Below are 23,800 nucleotides of genomic sequence, written 5' to 3'. Positions count from 1 at the left end.
GCAGGAAAGTGATTAAAAACTGATCCATTTTTAAACTTACTAACATCATTCTGAAAGAGAGGAACAGTAAGTGCTCTTAACAACTGGACTTCAGTAAAAGTAAGTTCATAGAATTAAAAGATAATACAAATCTTTCCATGAACTTTTTGAAGTACCCTCATATACAGGTGTGTGTGTATAATTAAGTTTCTGTGGTGCTGTTACTAAATATATTAAAGTAGCTGAACAGATTTTCATCTCAAATTTTGAGATGGCCTGCAGTAAAATATAGGCTACATACAAGTTGGGTATGAAATTCTGTTGGGGTTAGGGTGGGAGAGAATCCCAAAGATCCAAGCAACCTTCCCCCAGAGAGATAAAACTGAGATAGAAGAAGGGTGTGATTATGACACGAGAGACAGAAGGATAGCGACTTCAAGCATGGGCCCTATATTGAAATTTACAAGGCCAGATGAATTGTAAGCTCTGATGCTTCTTGTGTGATGCTTCTTGTATGTGTAACTGTATAGAAAATAGAGTGAGTAGCAGCAGGTTTTTATTTATTTAATGATGGTTGATAAATCTTCTCAGGAACACCAACAGGTAAGCCAGTTTTAAGTATTTGTGGTTCACGCAATATTTAACACGACACAGGTCCTGAAAAGAATAGGCCATTGCAAGTATCTGCCTGGAAGAGATCAATTTTCATAAAGCTAGGAGCTGTGGTTTGGAAAATAATTCTGTGTGGTCAATAGGACCACCTCTAACACCATCAAGGATGGCAAAGGTTTATTTTCAGCAGGATCATTGATGTTTAGCATTCCATTCCTCGCTATTTCCAGGAGTCATGGACATTTAAAATAACACAATCCTTCAGGTCAGAGCATCTGCAGCACTTAGGAATTGGTTGATGTATAGGGACAGCAAACCATACCTTAAAGAGAACACAAGTTTCTATTTTAAGTTTTAAATGTCTGTTATTCTGCTATAGAAAAGGTTCTATGTGCTGTTGCTACATGAGTGCAAGTGCAGGGCTTTTGATAAACGCTGTATTCTTACTACTGCATTCAGGTTGCCAGCAATTTTTCTAGCTACTCCATCACCAAAGTGTAGGATCTGGATAGCATGGATGCATAAAAAGTATACAGTACAATTTTCCTGAAAAGAATGGAAAGAACAACCATGATGTGTGGCATTGTACTTTCATACACACAAAAGCTGTCTTCAAAAATGTTCAGCATGCCAAACATGCATCGAGGTGATAGTGCACTTGTTTGTTCAGACCTTGATGAGAAGACATAAATGCAAAAACTATCTGATTGCCTACATTGCAGAATGGCCAGTGAATTTGTTCGCAATGTACTCAATCCTTCTGAGTGTAATATATTTCATAAGACAAGCTTAGAAATCAAAGTTCTTTGAATGAATGTTCCCCAACTCCTTAAATGTAAGCCTGTCTCTCAGTCTATGTCCCAAAGGGAAAAGCAATAGTAAAATGTAGCTGTATAAAATTATCAGCCCTTCATATTGTTAGAGTCCAAAATTAGACAAGACTTTGATGTTCACAAATTCGATGCAGATGGCATTGTTTTGACTACCCTGTTAGAAAGCCAAATTCAAAGAATATGATCTTTTACTCAAATATAGAACTGAAGCTCCCTGAGGGCAAGAACTGAGAATTTATTCATTTTTAAATTCCCTCTAACCCCTAACAGAATATCCTTAACATAGTAGGTACTAAAAATATCCACAAAAAGAATGAATCCATTTAACAAATGACCTCATTATAACCACAGGCATACATCTGAAGAATGTGGTAGTAAAAGTTTTAAATTTCTCTAATGAAGGAGCCCCTGTTCACTTTGCTGATGGAGAAAGTTAGACTGCAACCAGAGAAAGTAGAACATTTTTTCTCTGATGTGGTCTTTGACATGTCTATGCCTCCGTTTCTTGTGGGCCACCCTTTTAAACGTAAAGAAGCACCTTGTTTATGTTAAAGTATAAGCCCCTGGGAAGATGTAGGCTTTCAGATAGTTTTTGCACTTATGTCTTTTAGTATTTGGGGACTGAATCTTGAGTTCTTTTAAATATTACTGAGAATGGGAGTTTAGATATTCTAGCTCCTCTAGACAGGAAAATGCCCAGAAAGGATTCCCTTCTTATCTCAAAGGGAAAGTCAGATTCCTCTATGGTACATAAGGGTCTCCAAGATACAGTAACATTAAGGAGCTCTGACTTTATCCAGTAGAGTAGATGACGGGAGCATGTGTAGTTCATGGAAGATGGGAGCGAAATGGTCAGAGCTAACTTTTAGAAAGAGTATTATGAGCTCACAGGGTAGAAGGCAGATTGGGGCAGAGGCAAAGACTGGAGAAAGGTACTAGAAAGGAGCTCGCTAGGGATACATGTTCATTTCCATCTTTGGCACAGTGGCTGGTAGCCATGAAAACACTAAAATGAAACCATCACCTCTACTGGGGCCAAATTTTTTCAGTCTCATATTCACAGAGCATTAAATATAAATACAGTTCATTTCTGTATAATCATTGAAGAGTTTCCACTTGCCAGAGGCTTTAACCTTGGGCATATATCTACAAGATTAATAATAGCATTGTACAGATGGGGTGAAATTTCTTGCTTATGTTAAGCATAGTTTGCTTCTTCCTACATTTAATCCGCAATGAGCACACAAGCAGGTATTCTAAGTACTGGCACTCCAACGTGCCAAGTCTGAATCTACCTATATAAACAACAGTAAAATAAGCTGCTTCTACTCACCGTGAGTGTTGGGCAGTCAGAGACATTCAACTCTTGCAAGTTTTTACAGTGGCCTAAATCAAAAAAGTTACACATCACTATTACAAATGTTTAAACTTAAAGTTTATCCATCCCACATTCAATGTGATGTATTCATTAGAAAACAAACAAAAATCTTGGCAAGTAACATGTTCTAAGTATATGGTTCCTTTTCCCAGAAAAACCATTTATTTTGGCTTCAAAATTAAAATATATACACATGTTTATTATTGTTTGAGGGTTACAAGAGGAAGGGGAAAAGAGGAAAATACTACTTTGGGAAAAACTGCATACTTAGAACTTTTGGCTTGCAAGCATTTGACGAAAACCAACCTGCTTTTTTCATGCATGTGTTTTTTGTTTCCTTTTAACCTTTTATTAGGAAATTTTTCAAACATATATAAAAATTGAAAGAATGGTACCATGAATACCCATATAGCCACCACCTAGATTATAATTTATATTTTACTGTATTTGCTTTAACACATGTCCACTCACCCCTCCATCCCTCAATTCATCTTATTTTTTTATGCATTTCAAAGTTGCAGACACCAACACACTTCCCTCCAAATACTTCAGCATGCATATCATAAATAATTCAGCATGCATAAAATAAACAAATGTATTTGTTAGGGATTTTTAGTTAGATTTATACACAGTTTACAATAAGTTGCAGACAGAGAAGTGGAGGGTCAGAAAGGCTGAGTGCCTGATTAGTTCTGGGACCACTGCACAGCTTATGGTCTTTCAGGGAAGAAAAAACATGTACACCAACAGCTAGACAGCAGACTGCTACACAAGCAGTGTCCTGAATCAGGATGGACAGCAAGTGAAACTCCAAATCTGAGACAAAAGAGAAGCATCTAGGGGAGGACACACAACCAGTGAATGGGAGGAATGCAGGAGGCAAAGAAAGGTGAAGTCAGTCTAGGAGGGGGAGACCCCATGAAGAAGGAACGCTCCAGGCAAGGGGGTGATCGGAGGAGATCCTGGCATTCAACTGTAACCTGGGCTCCAGGGTCTCCTCAATACCCATGTGCTCGCCACCACTAAAAAGTTCGAAACAGGAAGTGAACCGGTCACAACTCTTTGTTCTGAGTTTCTGTTGATGCAGGAAGTGGTAGGAAGTCATGAACCATGAAATACTAGACTGTCCTCAAATATATTGCCTGAAACAGAAACAGGGGCCCCAGAGATAAACTTGCTGCAGTTTAATGCTAAAATCTACACTGGGATCTCCACACCTACCTACTCTGTTTTATGTCGTGGGTCAACCACAACAGGAAGTCTTACTTTGACACCTATGGACTATAAACCTGCACTAGCTGAGGGCTCAAGGCTTAGCCTGTGTGACAACTTCCTGAGGTCCCACTGTTGCCCAAAGGCCACATTCCTTCCCAGGTCCAAATGCAAATTTGGCTTCAGAACTGACCAATGAACTATGTCCCATAGTCAACCAATCCAAACTGAACAAGCTGTATCCTTTATTTACATGAGAGAACCTTCTATGGGAGCTTGGGCAGGAAGTTAGGTGGGGATTTGGGCTATATGAGACAACCCCTTGCCCTTGTTTGGGGAGACACTGCTCTGGGAGCGATCCCCAGTGTTCTCCCTGCTTGCAAGTAATAAAGCCTTCTCCTCCTACCCTGGTCTTGGCAGTTTCTCACCGTCTGAGGGATGGACCCCCATAGTCTGGTAACAAAACTGCTACAATGAATAGACAACACATCTGCTACTCATAACCACATAGCCCCACACTAATAACAACAGACATGTTATTAGTCTGTTTTGAACATTTCTTCTGTTGCCAAGAGTGGACTATGTCCTAAGTGATAAAGGCAAACCAGGTATACTTCAGATTTTTTTAAAGATGAAAACAATTCTTAAAAATGTGCAGACTTTGCAAATCATCAGTAATATTTAAAGAGAAAATGGATTCCCCAAATAACATAAATTTATGAGGGAAATATTCTTATAGTTACCTGAGAGTAATTCATACATTTGACAAATATTTATCAAGGAAATACAGCAATTAACACAATAGACAGAAATCCTTGTCCTTATGGTGTTTACTTTCTAGTTGGGTGAATCTGACAGTAAACAAAAGAAGTACGGTATCTACTTTGAGATGGTGATAAATGCTATGGAGAAAAATAAAACAAGAAAGGGGATTGTGAGCACCCAGTGAGTGGAAGGGGTACAGTTTTAAATTGGGCCAACAGAGAAGGCTTCACTGAGAAGGTGACATTTGAGCCAAGATGTGCAGAAGATAACAAGACCAGTGCTATCTACTCTGAGCATTCCTGGAGCCCACACTCAACGTGGTGACTGAGAGACAGTAAAGGAAAGGAAAAAAATAAGCCCAGGAGGACAGTCATTCAAGTCTTACTCCTGTCTGCACATCGCAGGACTGTCATTGTTTTAATTCAATTTGATGATGGCTATAGGTTGCAGTTTTCATCATGCTGAGTCCTAACATTTGTGGCATATTCCTGGGCCAAGCACTGTGAAGTGTCCTACGTGCATGAGCCCAATTCATCCTCCCGACAATATTAGGAGGTATCCTGGGTCCCCATTTTACAGATGCTGAAGATGAGGTTAAATAACTGGCCTAGTGCTGCACAGTGAAGCAGGGCAGAGAGCCTTGATTCAGATTCAGAGAACAAACATTTGGCCACTAAACCAAGCAAATAACAGGGTGAGGAGTCTTCTACACCCCACTGTTCTGTGAGCACCTGTATTTTTTTTTTTTTTAATTTATCATTACAAAATGTAAAGATTTTTTGTGGCACTTTACCAATTTCTCCTTACCTGCCCCCACTTCCCACATCTGGTGTCCTCAGTTCGGTTCTTTCTTTTTGAGAGTTCAAGAAATTATTGTGATTATTGTATCTTTCTCTCTTTTTTTTTTTCAGCTCCCACTTATGAGTGAGGACATGCAGTATTTCTGTTTCTGTGCCTGGCTTATAATTTTCTCTAAGGTCATCTATGTTGCTGCGAATGGCAGAATTTCATTCCATTTTATGGCAGAGTAGTATTCCAGTCGTGTATATACACCACATTTTTCTCATCCAGTCATCCACTGGTGGACGTTTAGGTTGGTTCCAACTCTTAGCTATTGTAAACAGAGGTGTGATAAACACGGGAGTGCAGGTATCCCTTCAACATGATTTCCATTTCTTTGGGTATACACCCAGTAGCAGGACTGCGGGATTATATGGCAGTTCTATCTGTACTTGCCTGAGGAAACTCCATACTGTTTTCCGTAATGGCTGCACTAATTCACACTCCCACCAACAGTGCAGGAGGGTCCCTCTTTCTCCATATCCTTGCCAGCATTTGTTATTCTCTGCCCTTTTGATACTGGCCAGTCTAACTGGCAAGAGATGATATCTCAGTGTGGTTTTGATTTGCATTCCCTGATGCTTAGTGATGTTGAGCATTTTTTCATGTATCTGTTGCCATTTGTATATCTTCCTTTGAGAAATGCCTATTTAGCTTCTTTGCCCATTTTTTAATTGGGATACATGTTTCCTTACTGTTAAGTTGTTTTAGTTCATTGTATATTCTGGATATTAATTCCTTGTCAGATACATAGTTTGTGATTTTTTTTTCCATTCTGTAGGTTGTCTTTTTATTCTGTTAACTGTTTCTTTTGCTGTGCAGAAGCTTTTTAGTTTGATGTAATCCTATTTATTTTTCCTTTCGTTGCCTGTCATTTGGGGCTCTTGTTCATAAAGTCTTTGCCCTGTCCTATTTCCTGGAGTGTTTCCCCTATGTTTTCTTTTAGTAGTTTTATAGTTTATATAGGGTGTTATATATGTCTTTAATCCATTTTGAGTTGATTTTGGTATATGGTAAGAGGTACAGGTCCAGTTTATCCAGTTTAATTCTTCTACATATGGATGTCCAGTTTTCCTAGCACCACCTACTGAAGAAGCAGTCCTTTGCCCAATATATGCTCCTGTTGCCTTTGTCAAATATCAGTTGGCTGTAAGTACGTGGGTTGATTTCTGGGTTCTCCATTCTGTTCCACAGGAATAGCATTCGTTTTTATGCCAGTACCATGCTTCCAGCTTTATTTTTTTATTTTTTGCTCAGGATTGCTCTGGCTATTTGGGGTCTTTTGTTGTTCCATATGAATATTTGGATTGTTTTTGCTATTTCCATGAAGAATGTCATTGGTATTTTGATGAAGATTACATCAAATCTGTAGATTGCTTTGAGTAGTATGGACATTTTCACAATGTTAATTCTTCCTATCTTTACCATTTTTTTCTGTCCTCTTTATTTCAGCAATGATTTGTAGCCCTCATTGTACAAATCCTTCACCTCCTTGGTTAAATTGATTCCTAGGGGTTTTTTTTTGTTTGTTTGCTTTTTGGGTTTTTTGTTTGTTTATTTGTTTTGTTTTGTTTTTTTGGTGGCTATTGTAAATGAGCTTGCTTTCTAGATTTCTTTTTCTGCAGTTTGTTTTTAGAGTATAAAAACACTACTGATTTTTGCATGTTGATTTTGTATCCTGCAACTTTACTGAAATCATTTATCAGCTCTAAGAGCTGTTTGGTAGAGTCTTTTAGTTTTTTCTCTCTATATAGGATCACATTATCTGCAAACAGGGACAGTTTGACTTCATCTTTTCCAACCTGGATGCTCTTTATTTCCTTCTCTTGCCTAATCATTACTATGTTAAATTGGAGTGGTGAAAGTGGGCATCCTTGTCTTTTTCTGGTTATGAAGGGAAAAGCTTTTCCCCATTCAGGATGATATTGGCAGTGGGTTTGCCTTTTATTGTGTTGAGATACTTTCCTTCTATACCTAATTTGCTGAGTCTTTATCATGAAAAGATGTTGAATGTTGTCAAATGCTTTTTCTGTGCCTATTGAGATAATCATATGGTTCCTGTCCTTGGTTTTGTTGATGTGATGTATCTCATTTATTGATTGCATATGTTGAACTGTCCTTGCATCCCTGGGATGAATCCCACTTGATCATGATGTATAATTTTTTTGATGTGTTGCTGTATTTTGATTGCTAATATTTTGTTGTGGATTTTTGTGTTGATGTTCATCAGAGATCTTGGCCTGTAGTTTTCTTTTTTTGGTTATATCTTTTCTGGTTTTGGTATCAGGGTGATGCTGGCCTCATAGAATGAGTTTCAGAGAATGGTCTCTGTTTCAATTTTTTGGAATAGTTTGAAGAGAATTGGTATTAATTCCTCTTTAAAGGTCTGGTAGATATCAGCAGTAAAGCTATCCAGTCCTGGGCTTTTCTTTGTTGACAGACTGCTGATTACTGCTTCAATCTCATTGCTTCTTACAGGTGTGTTCAGGTTTTCTATTTCTTCTTGGTTCAGTCTTGGTAGTCTGTATGTGTCCAGAAATTTATCCATTTCCTCCAGATTTTCGAATTTGTTGGCATACAGTTGTTTATAATAGTCACTAATGATTCTTTGTATTTCTGTGGTATCGGTTACAATGTCTCTTTTTTCATTTCTATTTTTGTTATTTGTGTCTTCTCTCTTTTTTTTTTTCTAAGTTAGCCTAGCTTGTGACTTATCTATTTTGTTTATCTTTTCTAAAAACTAACTTTTTGTTTCATCAATCTTTTGTATCATTTTTTGGGTCTCTATCTCATTTAGTTCTGCTCTGATCTTATTTTTTTTCCATCTACTATTTTTGGGATTGGATTTTTCTTGTCTTTCTAGTTCTTTGAGCTGTACAATTAGGTTGTTTATTCAAAATCTTTCTATTCTTTTGATGTAAGCATTCATTGCAGTAAACTTCCCTCTTAGTACTGCTTTTGCAGTATCCCACAGGTTTTGGTATGATGTGTCTTTATTATCACTAGTTTCAAGAAATTTTTTAATGTCCTGTTTAATTTCCTCTTGGACTCATAGGTCTCATAGGTCATTCAGGAGCATGTTGCTTAATTTCCATGTGTTTGTATAGCTTCCTGAATTTCACTTGTTATTGATTTCTAATTTCAATCCATTGTGGTCTGAAAAGATACTTGAAATTATTTCAGTTTTTAAAAATTTGTTGAGACTTGATTTGTGACCAAACATGGTCTATCCTGGAGAATGTTCTATGTGCTAATGAGAAGAATGCATATTCTATGGTTGTTGGATGAAATGTTCTATAGATATCTGCCAGGTCTAGTTGGTTTAAAGTTTAGTTTAGGGCCCGCCAGTGGCTCAGTTAGGAGAGTGTGGTGCTGATAACACCAAGGCCATGGGTTCGGATCCTATATAGAGATGGTGAGTTCCCTCAATGGCTGAGTGTGGTGCTTACAACACCAAGCCAAGGGTTAAGATCCCCTTACTGGTCATCTTTTAAAAAAATAAATAAATAATAAAAAATAAAGTTTAGTTTAAATCCTGTGTTTCCCTGTTGATTTGTTGCCTAGATGATCAGTCCAGTGCTGACAGAGGGGTGTTCAGGTCCCCTACTATTACTGTATTTTGGTCTATCTCTTTCTTTAGCTCTAATAGTGTTTGCTTTATATATCTGGTTCCTGCATTGTTGGGTACATACATATATTTGGTTGTTATGTCTTCTTGTTGTATAGATCCCTTTATCATTATATAGTGGCCTTCTTTGTCTCTTTTTGTGGTTTTTGGTTTAAAGTCTGTTTTGTCCAATAGAAGAATAGCTACTCCTGCTCATTTTTGCTTTCTGTTTGCATGGTATATCTTTTCCATCCCTTCATTATTAGTCTGTGTTTCTTTACAGGTGAAGTGAGTCTCTTGAAGATCACACATAGTTGGATCTAGTTTTTTAATCCAATCAGTCTGTGTCTTTTGAGTGGGGAGTTTAATCCATTTACACTTAGGGTTGTTTTGAAAGGCAGTGTCTCACTTCTGGCATTTTATCAATTTTCATTTCGATGTTTTAAATATCTTTTGTCCCTTTCTTCCCTTTTATTGTTTGTCTTTGATGTTTCTCAGTTTTTTGTGGTGGTAAGATTTAGTTTCTTTCTCTTTCTCATTTGGATTTTTGTTCTACCAGTGGGTTTTGTTCTTTCTTGTATATTCATGGTAGTGATTATCATTTTTCAGATTCCAGATGCAGGACTCCCTTGAGGATTTCTTGCAGGACTGGTCTTGTGGTGGTGAACTCCCACAGTTTTTGTCTTGAAAATACACTATTTTTCCCTCATTTCTGAAGAATAGCCTTGCCAGGTATAGTATTCTTGGCTGGCAATTTTTTTTTATTTTAGTATTTTGAATATATCATCCCCTTTTCTTCTGGCCTATAGAGTTTCTGTTGAGAAGTCTGCTGTGAGTCTGACAGATACTGCCTTATGGGTGACTTGACACTTTTCTCTTGCTTCTTTTAAGATTCTCTCTTTGTCTTTGAGCTTTGCTGGTTTGACTATAATGTTTCTTGGAGAGGGTCATTTTGGGTTGAATCTGTTTGGGGATCTTTGGGCCTCCTGGATCTGAAGGTCCATGTCTCTCCCTATACCTGGGAAGTTTCCCATTATTATTTAATTAAATAGGTTTTCCATGCATTTTCAATTCTCCTGCCCTTCTAGAACACCCATGATTCAAATGTTTGTGTGCTTATGGTTGTCTGCTAGCTTCTCAGATTTTCTTCATTTTTTAAAATTCTGTTTTTCCTTCTTTTGGTCCACCTATGTTATTTTGAAAAGACTATCTTCAAGATCAGAAGTTCTTTCTCCTGCTTGTTCTAGACTGCTGCTTAAGCAATCATTTTATGTGTTTTATATTTTATTGAATGAACCTTTCAGTGCTATGAGTTATGCTACATTCTTTTTTATGGTATTCTTTGTAAAATTTCTCCTTCATATCCTGGATTATTTTTTCTCATTTCATATGCTGTCTATCAGTCTTCTTGTATCTCAGTAAGTTTCCTTAAGATTGTTGCTTAGAATTCCTTTTCAGTCATTTCAAGTGTTTCCTTTTCTAGAGGGTCTAGTATTTGAGAATTACTGTATTCTTTTGGTGGTGTTTTATTTCCTTGGATTTTTGTATTTCTAGTATATCTACATTGATGTTGGTCATCTGGTAGAGAAGTTGCTTTTTCTATTACTCTGGAGCAGGCTTTGAGGAGAGAGACTTCCTGTTCTTTTTCAGGTCTCCACTGGTGACTCTCCTTGTGTCAACGTAGTCAAGTGTATGGAGGGCCACCTGCATGGTGGCTGTAGCTACCATGGTGGTGGCAAGCCACTTTTGTGGCAGCTGTGGCTGTGGTGATGGATGTGGTGGGTCACCTGTGTGGAGGTAGTGTTTTTGGTGTGCTCCTTGCCTGCTTCTGGGCAGTTGGAGCTGCCCTCAGTGTTAGCACCTTTATTAACTAGAAGACCTTTGCTTTAAAAAAAAAAAGGTTGTTATTACCTGTCACACTCAGTGACCTCAATCATTCTTAACTTTTAATATTTTTCTCTTTTGCAACCTAGGGACTCCACATACCTCAGCTGAGCTTCATTGTTCCTGAACTGCATTGATTAAAATTACCCAAACTTGGATTTCATAGGAATACTTTTATTGTTGCATCTGTCACACCAAGTAATTGGGGCCAGCTGGATGACAGGATGCGCGTGGTTACCATTGTGATTCTGCTCTGCTTTTGCAAAGCTGCTGAGCTGCGCAAAGCAAGCCCTGGGGGTGTGAGAAGCCGAGAGAATCATGGCCGGGCGGGTGGAGGCCGAAGAGGCTCCAACCCAGTCAAACGCTATGCTCCAGGCCTCCCCTGTGACATGTACATGTATCTCCATGAGAAATACTTAGATTGTCAAGAAAGAAAATTACTTTATGTGCTGCCAGGCTGGCCTGAGGATTTGCTGCACATGCTATTAGCAAGAAACAAGATCCGCATATTGAAGAACAACATGTTTTCCAAGTTTAAAAAGCTGAAAAGCCTGGATCTACAACAGAATGAGATTTCCAAAATTGAGAGTGAGGCATTTTTTGGTTTAAACAGACTTACCACCCTCTTACTGCAGCATAACCAGATCAAAGTCTTGACAGAGGAGGTGTTCATTTACACGCCTCTCCTGAGCTACCTGCGTCTTTATGACAACCCCTGGAGCTGTACTTGTGAGATAGAAACCCTGGTTTCCATGTTGCAGATTCCAAGGAACCGGAATTTGGGGAACTATGCCAAGTGTGAAAGCCCAGAAGAACTAAAAAATAAAAAACTGCGGCAGATAACATCTGAACAGTTATGTAATGAGGAAGAAAAGGAACAATTGGACCCGAGACCCCAAGTGTCAGGCAGACCTCCAGTCATCAAGCCTGAGGTAGACTCAACTCTTTGCTACAATTACGTGTTTCCCATACAAACACTGGACTGCAAAAGGAAAGGTTTGTACATTTCTTATTTTTTCATTTTCATCGATGATTAAAAATGCTCTGTGAATCTGATAATATTCCCTATACCCCACTGTGCCTTGGAATTTCTGGTGTCACTTCCACCAGAAATCTTTCCCCAATGACAGTGTAATTTACTCTAAGCCTTTCAGGAATCCAGACTCAAGATGGCTGGTGATTAGGGGACAGCAGAGGAGGGAAGGAAGTATCCTCAGGAGGGGCAACCATTTCGATCCTACTCATTTGCTCATTGCAAGCTGTGGCCGTAAGGAATTCCTTTCATCTTAAATCCAATTTAATTTATGTAGGTAAATCAATGAGTATGAATACAAGTGTGAAGGCCTTCTATATAACCTGATTCACACCAGTTAAAATCAAAATGTGGTGTGCATCTGTGGGGAGATAACCTCAAGAAAAAACATCTGCAGAACAGAACCAGTGAGAGCACTCTGACGCAGAGGCCAAGCAGGATGTAGTGACAGGGCTTCTGTATGTCTTGTCATTTAGTCCGAAGGTTTTAATAAATGCTTGCTAACATCCTATATCTTAATTGTTCCCCAAATTATCCAGAATAAAACAAAAAAAGTAAAGAACTAAATTTAAAATATTTAATCCAAGAACTAAGACTAAGGAAAGCTTTCTAGAGTATTACTGAATTCTCGTAAATCATTACTGGGTTTTACATCACACACATTCAGGTGCTTGTACTGTGCAAGATTTGCACAAACAGGATAAATTCATGAACTAAGAAAACAGATGGGAGATTTTAGTAATGCTCTTGACATATTAGTGAAGACTGTTCTCAAAGTGTGGTCTGGGAACTGCTAATCTACCTTATGATAACAAGCCATATGACAAATTCTGTGTGTTTCATTTCTGGCATGGTTTAATAATTTATTTGCAATATTAAAGCTAGATGTCATTGGATTAGGGTCATATAGAATATAATAGCATTCCTTTCACCTATTTTGGGAAGTTTTGCTTTGTTTTGTTTCTTTGAAGGCAAGAGAAAGGGAAGTTTCAGAGAACCAAGAGAATAATAGGCAGGAATTTAATGTCAACCTGAGCCAGGAGTAAATTTGCTCATTTATCAGCAAAATTGTGCTCAAGCCTTGTGCCTAACTCTGAAGGTGGCACCTGGTTAGATCACACCACAGACATGTGGCATGGGAATGTTCACTTACTAAGACACCTGTGAACTATGTATAATTTGATGCCATAGTGGAGCAGTTACAGCATTCATAACCTGAGATGCGCCATTCTGGGCTTCTCTGAATTTGAGAGAAAGTGCTCATTAACTGAAAACCTACTGTGCTCCAGGTACCCCACACACATGCTATCCACAATTCCAGGATGGTAGTAGCATCCCCATTAACAGATGATGAAAAAGGCGCTCAGGGAGGGTCAGTCACTTGGCCAAGGCCTCATAGGCAAGCAGCAAAGCTAAGATCTGAACATTCGTCTACCGAACCCAAAGCCTATGAGCTTTCTACTTCATCTGCTGTCTTCTAGAATTAATCTGACCATGTTCAAACAAGCAGCTGCCTCAACAATGCAAGCACTAGAGAATTCCAGAAGAGTCAGTAAATGTAGTTTCTCTGTAGCCAGATCGGGTAGAATTTCCCTGATATTATTATGGTGAGTACTTAGTAATGAGCTTCATGTTTTTCTAGGATGTCCTTTGTGATGCTTAGATTAAAAACTGGAATTATATATTTTTAAAACCAAAAAAAGCTACTCTCCTAGATTGGGGTTAGAATACTTGATATTGCTGAGGTTCTACTCTCAAACTAAAGTGAATTTGCACTTGCTGCATCAGGTGTCAAAGAGAAAAGCAGGCAAGATTAAGTTCATGAATTATCTGAGAAAAATATCTTCTACACAAAATTTAAGACTTCTACAGCTAGACTGCACTGTGCTCTATGAAGAGATAACATGTTAGGAAATATCTTTCTTTTTTACTGCTTGTATACTCTTGGGCCATTCCCTTCCACAATGAACCAATTTCTGCTTTTGTCTTTTGTTCCTTGTTTTTTTTTGTTTTTGTTTTTCCCATGATATTTTTCCCTTTTTCTCTTGGAAAACATCAGGTTATAAAAATATTTTTTTTAATTGTTTTCTTTCCTTAACTTATTGTTGTCTAAACACAACCTTCCAGAAATGCTCCACATAAATGTATCCCCCCCCCGCCTTAAAAATACACATATTATTTACTGGAACACAATATAAAATTTCATGACATACACACTTAGTATATACAATAATAGGTCATATATTAAAGGACAACTCAAGTTCCTCCAAATGTTAATGACTATGTAATTCAGAGCCTATACTTTTAGATTAGAAGATGAAGGGTAGTTTGATATTTTAATATCATCAATATAAATGGCTTTCACTATTGTTCTCATAAATCTATTATTGACTCATTTGATCATTTATTTTTCATTTTTCTGTTATATTGTCAATTCCCATAAGTTTAAAGGCAAAGGGAGCTGGCTAGATAGCTCAGTTGGTTAGAGCACAGTGTTGTAACACCAAGGTCAGGGGTTCAGATCCCCATACTGGCTACTGGCCAGCCGCCACAAAGGAAAAGAAAAAAAAAGGCAAAGGTGTTGTCTATTACACTCCCTTTGGTTGTACCTGGCACAGGACCACATGCTTTAGATTGATAATAATTGAGTTGCCTTTCTTTGCTCTTTCAAAGCAGTGACTTTTGATTGCATTGTGTGTTGAATGTGTTAATTTTCCTGAATTGAGCATCACATATGGTACATAGATATTGATATTCAATGCAATATCTCACAGATATGTACAATCAATTATGTGTCAAATAAATAAATAGATAAATAAATAAAAATATATAGAAATTGAAAATCATGGCTAGAATTCAAGCATGACAAACCGAATCCAATCCACTCTAATTTTCCTTGTTCCATCCTATAAATGGGTAACAAATGTACAAATACCTAGAATAAATGTTCAGTAATGTTCCTCTCTAGCTCCCTGCTGGAATGTAGTAATACTTTTGATTATTGTGCTCCACATGTTAGACACTATGTAGAATCTAAAGAAGCCTAAAACATGCTACCAAGAGAGGAACTAGTGGTGATATTAATAAGAGCTACCATCTAAATGCTCTGTGGCCCTGAGACACAGCAGTTTATATGCATTATGTCATTTACTCCTCAAAACCTTTTAAAAAGTACTACTATTATCCTCATTTTACAAATGAGGAAACTAAAGTGTAGTGAAGTTAAGTAACCCTTCAAAGGGCACATAGGCAGTCAGTAATCCAGTTTCCAAGCCATTGACTACTGTGCAATGCCATTTCTCCCTTAAGATTCTAAGTGTCATTATTAGCTAAGGAGAATTTGTAAATGCCTTATGTATGCTTTCTCCCAGTACTGAGACCTCCTCTTCAGCTCTGTACAAGTATACCACGTACACGATCACACACAGGGAGCCTGCACACAGATTCCCCTAACTTGGGAGTTGAGCCTTTCCTAGCTGACTTGAAATGAGTTGGATGGTGTGCGTAGGGTATCTAATCTGTACCAATTTGACCACAGACCTCAAAGATGACTATTTTTGCCTTAAACATCTGACAGCAAGAAGAATAAATAATAGCTTTAATCACTGAGGGACAGGCACTTTGCCAACAAAACTTAGTCTTTCAAAGGGAATAAATGTGGGATTAGTTGAAAGGCATGTTTATGCCATATTGAGGTACATGAATTTGCCAAGAATGCATGAAAGTAAGAGTTTTTAAAGCTGCTTTTAGCTTCACATTTACCAGAATGACTAAAAATTAAGGAGTCATTTTATTTCTAAGATCAGGCTGGAGAGAATTATGCTGGTAAATTCTCCCAGCTGCCACTGAAGTTAAGGGCACGATTTTACCCCTTGTTTGAACAACAGTTAAGAATTTTTTATTTGCAATAAACAGGTCGATTTATGTCTCTACCTACTGCTACCAATCCTTCAGAGTAGTTCTGAGGTTGCTGACAACCAAGATAGCCTAGTTAATGGGAAAATTATATGGAGAAAATTTCCCAATTTCCTTCTCAAAATCAGCGAGGTTTGCCTGGGGAAAGGGCAAGGCTTACAAAGGGTGATAACTAAGTAAATGTGGTATTTGTTGAGGCATTTAACAAGTATTTCAGGTAGTCCTTAATATGAAATATGCATGCCATGTGGTGTCTGGTCATGAAATGTCTATGTATATGCTCTTTATCAAAGCCAACAGTACTTTACATCGATATTTCTCATTCAAGTTCTAAGGTAAAAGAACACAAAAAACAAAAAAGAATTGTTTTTATTCATCAGTACAACAAATAAGATTTTTCCATCTTTTTCTAAGCCACTCTGGTAATGGCTTTGATTTGCATTTCCTGGTATTACTTGTGGATCCTATTTTTACCCAGGGCTGCTGCTGACAACCCCAAAGTCGGTCCTGCAATTCATATTATTTTTCCAGTATCCACAGGTCTGCCACATTGCTTAAGCTGGGCTTCAGTATTTTCATAAACATTTTTTTCTACCCATTTATTTGTGGTTAACCCACTTAAGCTTGCCCTCTAGTGGTTGCTCTGTCATTCCCCCTCATGTCCAGCCCAGCAGATGTGGGTTCAGCAAACAAGTCCGGCTTTCTAGAACCTAGGAGGTGCCGATAATGGCTTTTCGGGCCTCAGTGAGGACTCTTGGCTTCTATTCGTAGTAAGACAGGAAGCAGTTGGAGGATTCTGCCATCTGCAGATGGGAAGCCAACTGGAAAAGTGACATGATCTGATCAGGATCAAGATGCACCAAAAAGGCATAACTATTAGTGAAAACCACAGGAATGGGAAGGCAGGGAAGGCATGGAAGGCGACACAGAAGTTTGATTTGTTTTGTTTTGGCTTTTTTAAAAGCTTCCCAGGTGATTCTAATAGGTAGCCAGGATTGAGTTCCACAGCTTCACCTGATGACTCAGCCAACAAAGCTGCACCACCTGCTGGGCCTTCTCTTGACTTCCTGCTACTGCCTCTAGGAAGCTTCTCTGAACAGCTCAGCAAGGAGTAATATCCCCTCCTATGGGCATGATGCACTCGATTCGCTGGGCTTTGACCAGGTTTAGCACATGCCAAGACTTTCTTTCCAACTTTCCAACATGCCAAGGCTTGCATACCAACTTTCTTTGGCTTTACTATCCCTTTCCCCTTTATCTTGAAGAGCCGATTCTTCAATCACACAGGTGCACCAGTGATAGAGAAAATGTGGCAAGAGCATGATAACCTAAATATTATTAATTTTTCCAGAGCTGAAGAAAATTCCAAACAACATCCCTCCAGATATTGTTAAACTTGACTTGTCATACAATAAAATCAAGCAACTTCGACCCAAGGAATTTGAAGATGTTCATGAGCTAAAGAAATTAATCCTCAGCAGCAATGGCATTGAATTCATAGATCCTGGTAAGCTCCACGGAATAGCCCCTTCAATGGGTGACCAATGCTTTATGATTTTTTTTCCCATGGCAACATTTACAATAAATTTAGTTAAACTAAGTTAATAAAGCATGAATTTTAACATGACACTTAAATTGGTACTTGTCTGACACTCAGAAATATTTGCCAAAATGTTGCTTTATGAATTATGTAATACAGTATATTACTAACATTTATTAAATTAACTAAAACAAAGTTTTTAGAATACATTTAAAAAATAATATGTAGCAAGGGGTCAACATGTTGTGATTTTTAAAGGAAAATTTTCTTTGCTATTCATTAAGCCCCAACTTATTTAGAGTAAATTTGAAACAAACTTTTAAGCACCAAGCTCATAAGTTAAAATAAAATGTGCTTAAACCAGAACCAGATATATTATGCCTAATCCTAGGGTTGGGCTAGGGCCCACAGACCCTTCAAATCCATTGTAAAGACTGGGTCACAAGCCCCTCACATGCAGTTCCATGAGCTAGGTAATAGGAAAAAGATCATGGGAGCCATGGGTAAAAATTAATAGGCTTTATTCAGATGCAAGCTCAGGTAGCTAGCAGCAACCCCAGCAGCCCTAGTGGCCTCCCAGGGCGTCCTGAGGGCACTGCGGATCAGAGCCCTATGTTCTTTAAACTTTGCGAGTCAGATAATCGAAGAACACTTGGGTGTACATGCACAATTACATCAGACAATAAACAAGGAACACCTGGGTGCACGTGTGCATGTTTACATTAAACAGGCTAGGTCATGCTGGGCAAGATTCCGAACATCCGAGGGATCCTGACTATTTATATTTCAATTATCCTTACACCTAGAGCAAAATCAATTCTTTTTTCCATCCTTCAGATCTCTTCTCCATTTGATAAGCAAAGCCTCTTGCAAAAAATGAGCTTGGTAAATTAAGTAAACACACTGAACTTGAAAAGAAATGATAATTACTGCAATATTGATCAGATTTGTAACATACATAATATATGTGCCTTCACGATGCTACTTCAATTTGAAAAGTTCTAACTATAAAAATTATTATTAATACTGTTAATAATGCAATGTAATGTTATAAACATTTTGAGTACAATGTAATGTTATAAACAATTGTTTCTCCTCTTCTTAATAGTAATCTAGTACCATTAACAGAACATTAGGATTTTAACATGATAGAAGTAAAAGTTGAGAATGAACATTCTGGAGCCACAAAAACATATTTTAGTATTAACACTTTAAAATATTAGGAAATCATCGTTTAAGAAATTTCCCAAGGGGACAGCAGTATGCTACACTTACTAGCGGGAGCATCTTTGAATTGTGAGGTCAAAAGCAATCTTCATTTCACAGTAAACAAGAATACTATAGAGACATCCTTCTCCTAAATGAAGTGATCATTACGTTAGCTTGCAGCTGAGTCACCGGAGCATTCTGCACAAGGACAGGCCACAGGTGGAAGAATTTGGAGGTGGAGGCCCTCCCTCTCTTGCCCCTGAGAACTGCAGGATAAGCACGCCATGCCAAAGGTCCCTGGGCAAATGTCTAATTTCCTTCCAATGCAGTCATCTAAAACTGTAGCTTACCAACTATCAGAAGTATCGATGGGAACAAGCTTTAGAGCTCTCTCTAAAAGAGACTAAAACATTAGTATTAGATGGAGTTATTAAACAGCCTAAGTTAGACGTATTAAAGTAGCGAATAATAGTACAACGAAGTTTTAGTTATAATGGACTACAGTATGTCAAGAAAACTAGAGAAAAATGAGAGATGTCAATGCAAAGAGAGAGAGAGATAATAGTGCAGCATGGATTTGTTTTGCTTCTAGTGATGTTTTTCTCTCATCAGTTATAAAATTCCCATAATTGCGAGATTCCTCTTTCATCTTTGGAATCTTCTGAAGGCCTTTTAATCTTGTTCACCCAATGTTTCTTCCCTGCTGTCACATAACATGATCTCTGCTATCATCAGTGGTACTTTTATTTTTTCTTTCTTTCTTTGCTCAATTCAGTCCCAGGAAACTATTTTCTATATCAACAAGTATGTATTGAGTACCTACCAAATGCCAAGCACTTCTCTTGGTATGTCTTCTGGAACAAAAAAGTACTCAGCACTTAAATAAGGTAAAATGAACAAAAGAAGTTTTAAAATAAAAGTCCCTCTATATTGCAGAGTCTTTGAGATGAAACACTGCCAAAGCAGACTGACTCTAATGATCTGTGCTGGAGGTACGCAAATGCAGTGACAGTTGCCAGACTTAATCAAAAGACGTGAATAACAATCTCACAAAATGTCAGACATTGTGGAAAAGAGAAAGAAGCCACCCTACTAGGGGTTTTACCTCCTTTGAGAAAAAGATGAAAACTAGCTTTCCCAAGTGTGTGAATACATATGGTTTAAGTAACAACTACAGCACTTTCAAAATAAAATCTAGGAATGTTTACACATGCTTTCAATCTGAAGGGCTGACTTGTTTTAAGAAAAGCACATTTGTGAGATTATTGACTCATAATTTTAGCAAATAGAGAAAAAATGCAATGTCTTCAGAACTATCATCACAAGGGCTGACCTTTTGTCCCTCACACCCACCTCCATGCCATTGCTTTGTACCAAGAAAGAAAGTATTCTTTTTTAGGAGGAATTACAAGTTTTGTCTGGGAACAGATTATATGAAAATAGTTCATGGCATTGGTATGACAGCATATTTTCCAAATTCAAAATAAGGACACTATGCTCTAACAAGGGTATTTCAAAGCCGTAATGAGAAAGTGCTTGAAATAGAAACAATACTTAAAATCAAAATTGACCCATAAATTCTGGGGTACCTGGTCAGGCCATATCAACTGACATAGGAATAGTCTAGGTATAGATTTCTTTGCTCTTGGAGTGGAGACAAATGCTTTTTGTTGTTTTATTTTGTGTTATGTGTTTGATGTTTGTTCTAATTATCCACCCTCCAGAAAAATTAAATACATATGGATTCAGAGCTGATAGCTACCATAGCTTGCCAAAACACAACCAGATGTTTTCAAAACGTTGGTAAAAATGGTTAGGTTTTGGATTATACAGGGGTAGAATCCCTTCACCCCCAAAACTGGGAAAAAGTTGTTTCCTAGGCATTTTCAGAGTTTACTGATATCCCAGGGAGCTGTCAAATCATCACCAGGCATGCACATTTTTCATATTTTTCTGCAACTTATGTCTTACATTTGAGATATTTTCCTTAATTCATGCCTCATTTTTGTGGCATCTCTCCAGGAAATACTTTAAAAAGCACATGAGCCCAAAATACATTGCTTAAAATCTAATTTAAAGCTGATTTTTTTTCAAATAAAATATTGTATTCTTGTCAGTCTAATCAAGGGGAAAGATTTGAGTAAAAATATATTTCAGAATTTTGCATTTAAATATGTATACAGTGGGGAAATATAATTAAAAACGAAATCTCCACCCAACCCAGAAATCCCCTCAACAAAGGTAGTAGAGAAAGAAAATGCTTTCATTAGTGGATAAGCATTAAACCAGAATGTGATGCACATCACAGACAATCCACTAAGAGACTACAAAGACAGAAAGAAATCTCACCCCTTAGATAGCCAAGCAGATACTACCTATTACATATATGTTTTCAAGATAAAAGACTAGTCCTCAAGTAAGAGGACTTGACAATACCCTTCATCACACATAGTTCATCCTAACTTTACCTAGTAATTGGGGTGACCATCTCTGTTAGCTAATTGTCTTTATTGGGAGAAAAACAAACTCCTTCTATCTTTATGACTGGGGTGATTTTGCAGCTAGAAGCAAAGCCCCACCAAAGTCAGGCTCCTACTCTCCCACAGAAACTGGGAGATAGGGGCATTGTGTTCCTTGATGTTTACATTTCAAAGAGATGGCTCCCAGGTCCTTGCCTCCCCTAGGTCATAAAGGTGACAAAAGCCTATGTAGTCGCCAAAAGGATTTAAAGACATTAAAAGACGTGAAATTACTTATAATTACAAGTTTTCTAAAGTACATGCTCTGAGAAAGAGGATGGAAGGGATATCTCTTCCTTTATTTTCAACAGGGAGAATTAAGCCTCCTATTTTTAATTTGTCTTTATGATATACCGTATAAGTTACATTAACTCAATTACTCATTGGTGTAATAAATGTTTTCTGTTTCTAGCTGCTTTTTTAGGGCTCACACATTTAGAAGAGTTAGATTTATCAAACAACAGTCTGCAAAACTTTGACTACGGAGTATTAGAAGACTTGTATTTTTTGAAACTCTTATGGCTCAGAGATAACCCTTGGAGATGTGACTACAACATCCACTACCTCTACTACTGGTTAAAGCACCACTACAATGTCCATTATAATGGCCTGGAGTGCAAAATGCCTGAAGAATACAAAGGGTGGTCTGTGGGAAAATATGTTCGAAGTTACTATGAAGAATGCCCCAAAGACAAGTTACCAGCATACCCTGAGACTTTTGACCAAGATGCAGAAGATGATGAATGGGAAAAAATACATAGAGATCACACGACAAAGAAGCAAAGTGTGAGAATCACTATAGTGGGATAACTTAGAAATTGTTCTGGTTGTAACTAGTTTTGTATTTGCTGTACTGGCGTCAAAAACTATGTTTACATTTTGATTAACTGTGTTGCCTATTTATGCAGGGTTATCCAGCTAAAGGAAGCTTTAAGTATTATAATAATAATTATTATTATTGTGACAATATTATAGTAATCAAGGAAATACTCTCATCCTGCTTGCCTGTAAATTCGCGGAGCAGCCTTTGGTGATACAAGATTCCACACCAGTGACCCACAGGAGGTGAGTCCTAATGATGGCATTAGAATTTCATAATGTCCTGTATAAATGTTTTTACTGCTTTTTGAAAATAAAAAAATAAAAACTTGGTTCATTTTTACATGCCTTTTGATAGCTGTTTGTACATACCTAAAGATAATCAAAATGAAAAGATACAAATGTCATTCCCTCCCCCTGCCCCTCTCCTTTTTTTTCAGTAAGCGAGTTTATGCATTAAATAAATTTCCATTTATGATTCCAATACATTCTAAGATTAGGTCCTGGTAAACCCAAATTCCCAACTACGCTTCACTGATCCTTGCAACACGCTGTCAAGCTAACCCTGAGGGAGAATTGTCACAGGAAATAAGTAGAGAATAGGAGAATGCTACTGGAAGCTGGTCAGAATATGGGACTGAGAGAAGCAATTGTAGCTGGTGTGGATCACGAGCCCCGAGGAGATATAAACACTAATGAACATGGAACCAGCATTGGTTTTTCTTGAGCAGGTACAGACTAGAAAGCCACCTGGCAATGGAGAAGGTCCTGAGCACTTCCTGCTAAGCTAATATATCAAGGAGCATAAAAGAAAGGATGAAATTAGGAGTCAGGGCCAGAATTTGGGATGCATCCAAAACAAAAAACAGGAAATATTAAGAGGCAACTGAGGGAGGGGCTGGTGTCCAAGAGAAACCCCATGATTTGAGTTTGATTTGAGTTTGCAAGTTAAAATGAGCTCACCTAGAGAAACAGATCACCAGAAAAAGGGAAATATGTTTAGAACTTAAATACTGACCCCACCAGCTTACATTTACTTAGTTGTACCCTACATAGAAAAAGAAAGTGAAAAGAAATATATACTAATCCCTAGTGAAATACAACTTTTTCCTTTTTATAGAGATTTCCTTTTCACACTGAGTTGAATACATTTTCATTCATAAAGAATTTCCTACAAAGTTTAGCAGCTGGTCTTATTTGATATTTGCACAAACTCCCAAAGGATGGCAGATGGTATATGACAAATAGTATTGAGCATTTTTTAAGCACTTCCTAGATGCCAGACACTGTGCTAAGAGCTTCATATATTCCACTTCTAGTTCTCAGAAGGACTCTCTGACATGGGTAATATTGTCTACCTTTTATAGATGAGGAATCCAAGCTTAGAGTTTAGGTAACTTGGACAAAGCCACACAGCTGGCAGGTGGCAGAGCCAGGATTCCCTTTCTGCAGTGCAAGTCTGCAGGATGCTCTTAAAGTTTCCCTTGGCCATGGCTGACTGGCATCAGAATTTCCAGAACCAGACTCTAAAAAAGGAGCAGGTACCAGGATGGTTAAGCTTTTCTCTCCAGGAGCACCCATTATGGCAGTTGTCAGGAGAGAGTCTTTGGTCCAAGACATTTAAATCTGTATTAATATGAACAGGAAACCAAGAG

At 37.8% G+C, this 23,800-nt stretch overlaps 2 protein-coding genes across 2 annotated transcripts in view; one reads left to right on the top strand and one right to left on the bottom strand.

Annotated features, from left to right (window-relative positions):
- Window positions 1-23,800, bottom strand: part of FBXL13 (F-box and leucine rich repeat protein 13) — a 242,872-nt gene that overhangs the window by 129,861 nt on the left and 89,211 nt on the right. Inside the window, exon 10 of the mRNA XM_063101040.1 lies at window positions 2,758-2,810. Within this exon, the coding sequence (XP_062957110.1) occupies window positions 2,758-2,810 (53 nt within the window). The remainder of the gene's footprint in view (window positions 1-2,757; window positions 2,811-23,800) is intronic.
- LRRC17 (leucine rich repeat containing 17) lies at window positions 11,335-22,136 on the top strand. The gene is made up of 3 exons (XM_063098636.1): window positions 11,335-12,106; window positions 17,410-17,565; window positions 21,739-22,136. The coding sequence occupies exons 1-3, from the start codon at window positions 11,335-11,337 to the stop codon at window positions 22,134-22,136; spliced, it is 1,326 nt and encodes a 441-aa protein (XP_062954706.1).

Source organism: Cynocephalus volans, chromosome 6, assembly GCF_027409185.1.
Source record: "Cynocephalus volans isolate mCynVol1 chromosome 6, mCynVol1.pri, whole genome shotgun sequence".
Taxonomy (NCBI): Eukaryota; Metazoa; Chordata; class Mammalia; order Dermoptera; family Cynocephalidae; genus Cynocephalus; species Cynocephalus volans.
This window is presented reverse-complemented; position numbering and strand designations above follow the sequence as displayed.

Excerpts from the sequence above, each read along its gene's own strand:
- LRRC17 (XM_063098636.1), top strand. The coding sequence starts at position 11,335 with ATGCGCGTGGTTACCATTGTGATTCTGCTCTGCTTTTGCAAAGCTGCT. Across the intron at positions 12,107-17,409 it reads ACTGGACTGCAAAAGGAAAG|AGCTGAAGAAAATTCCAAAC; the intron begins GTTTGTACATTT and ends TAATTTTTCCAG. Across the intron at positions 17,566-21,738 it reads CATTGAATTCATAGATCCTG|CTGCTTTTTTAGGGCTCACA; the intron begins GTAAGCTCCACG and ends TTCTGTTTCTAG.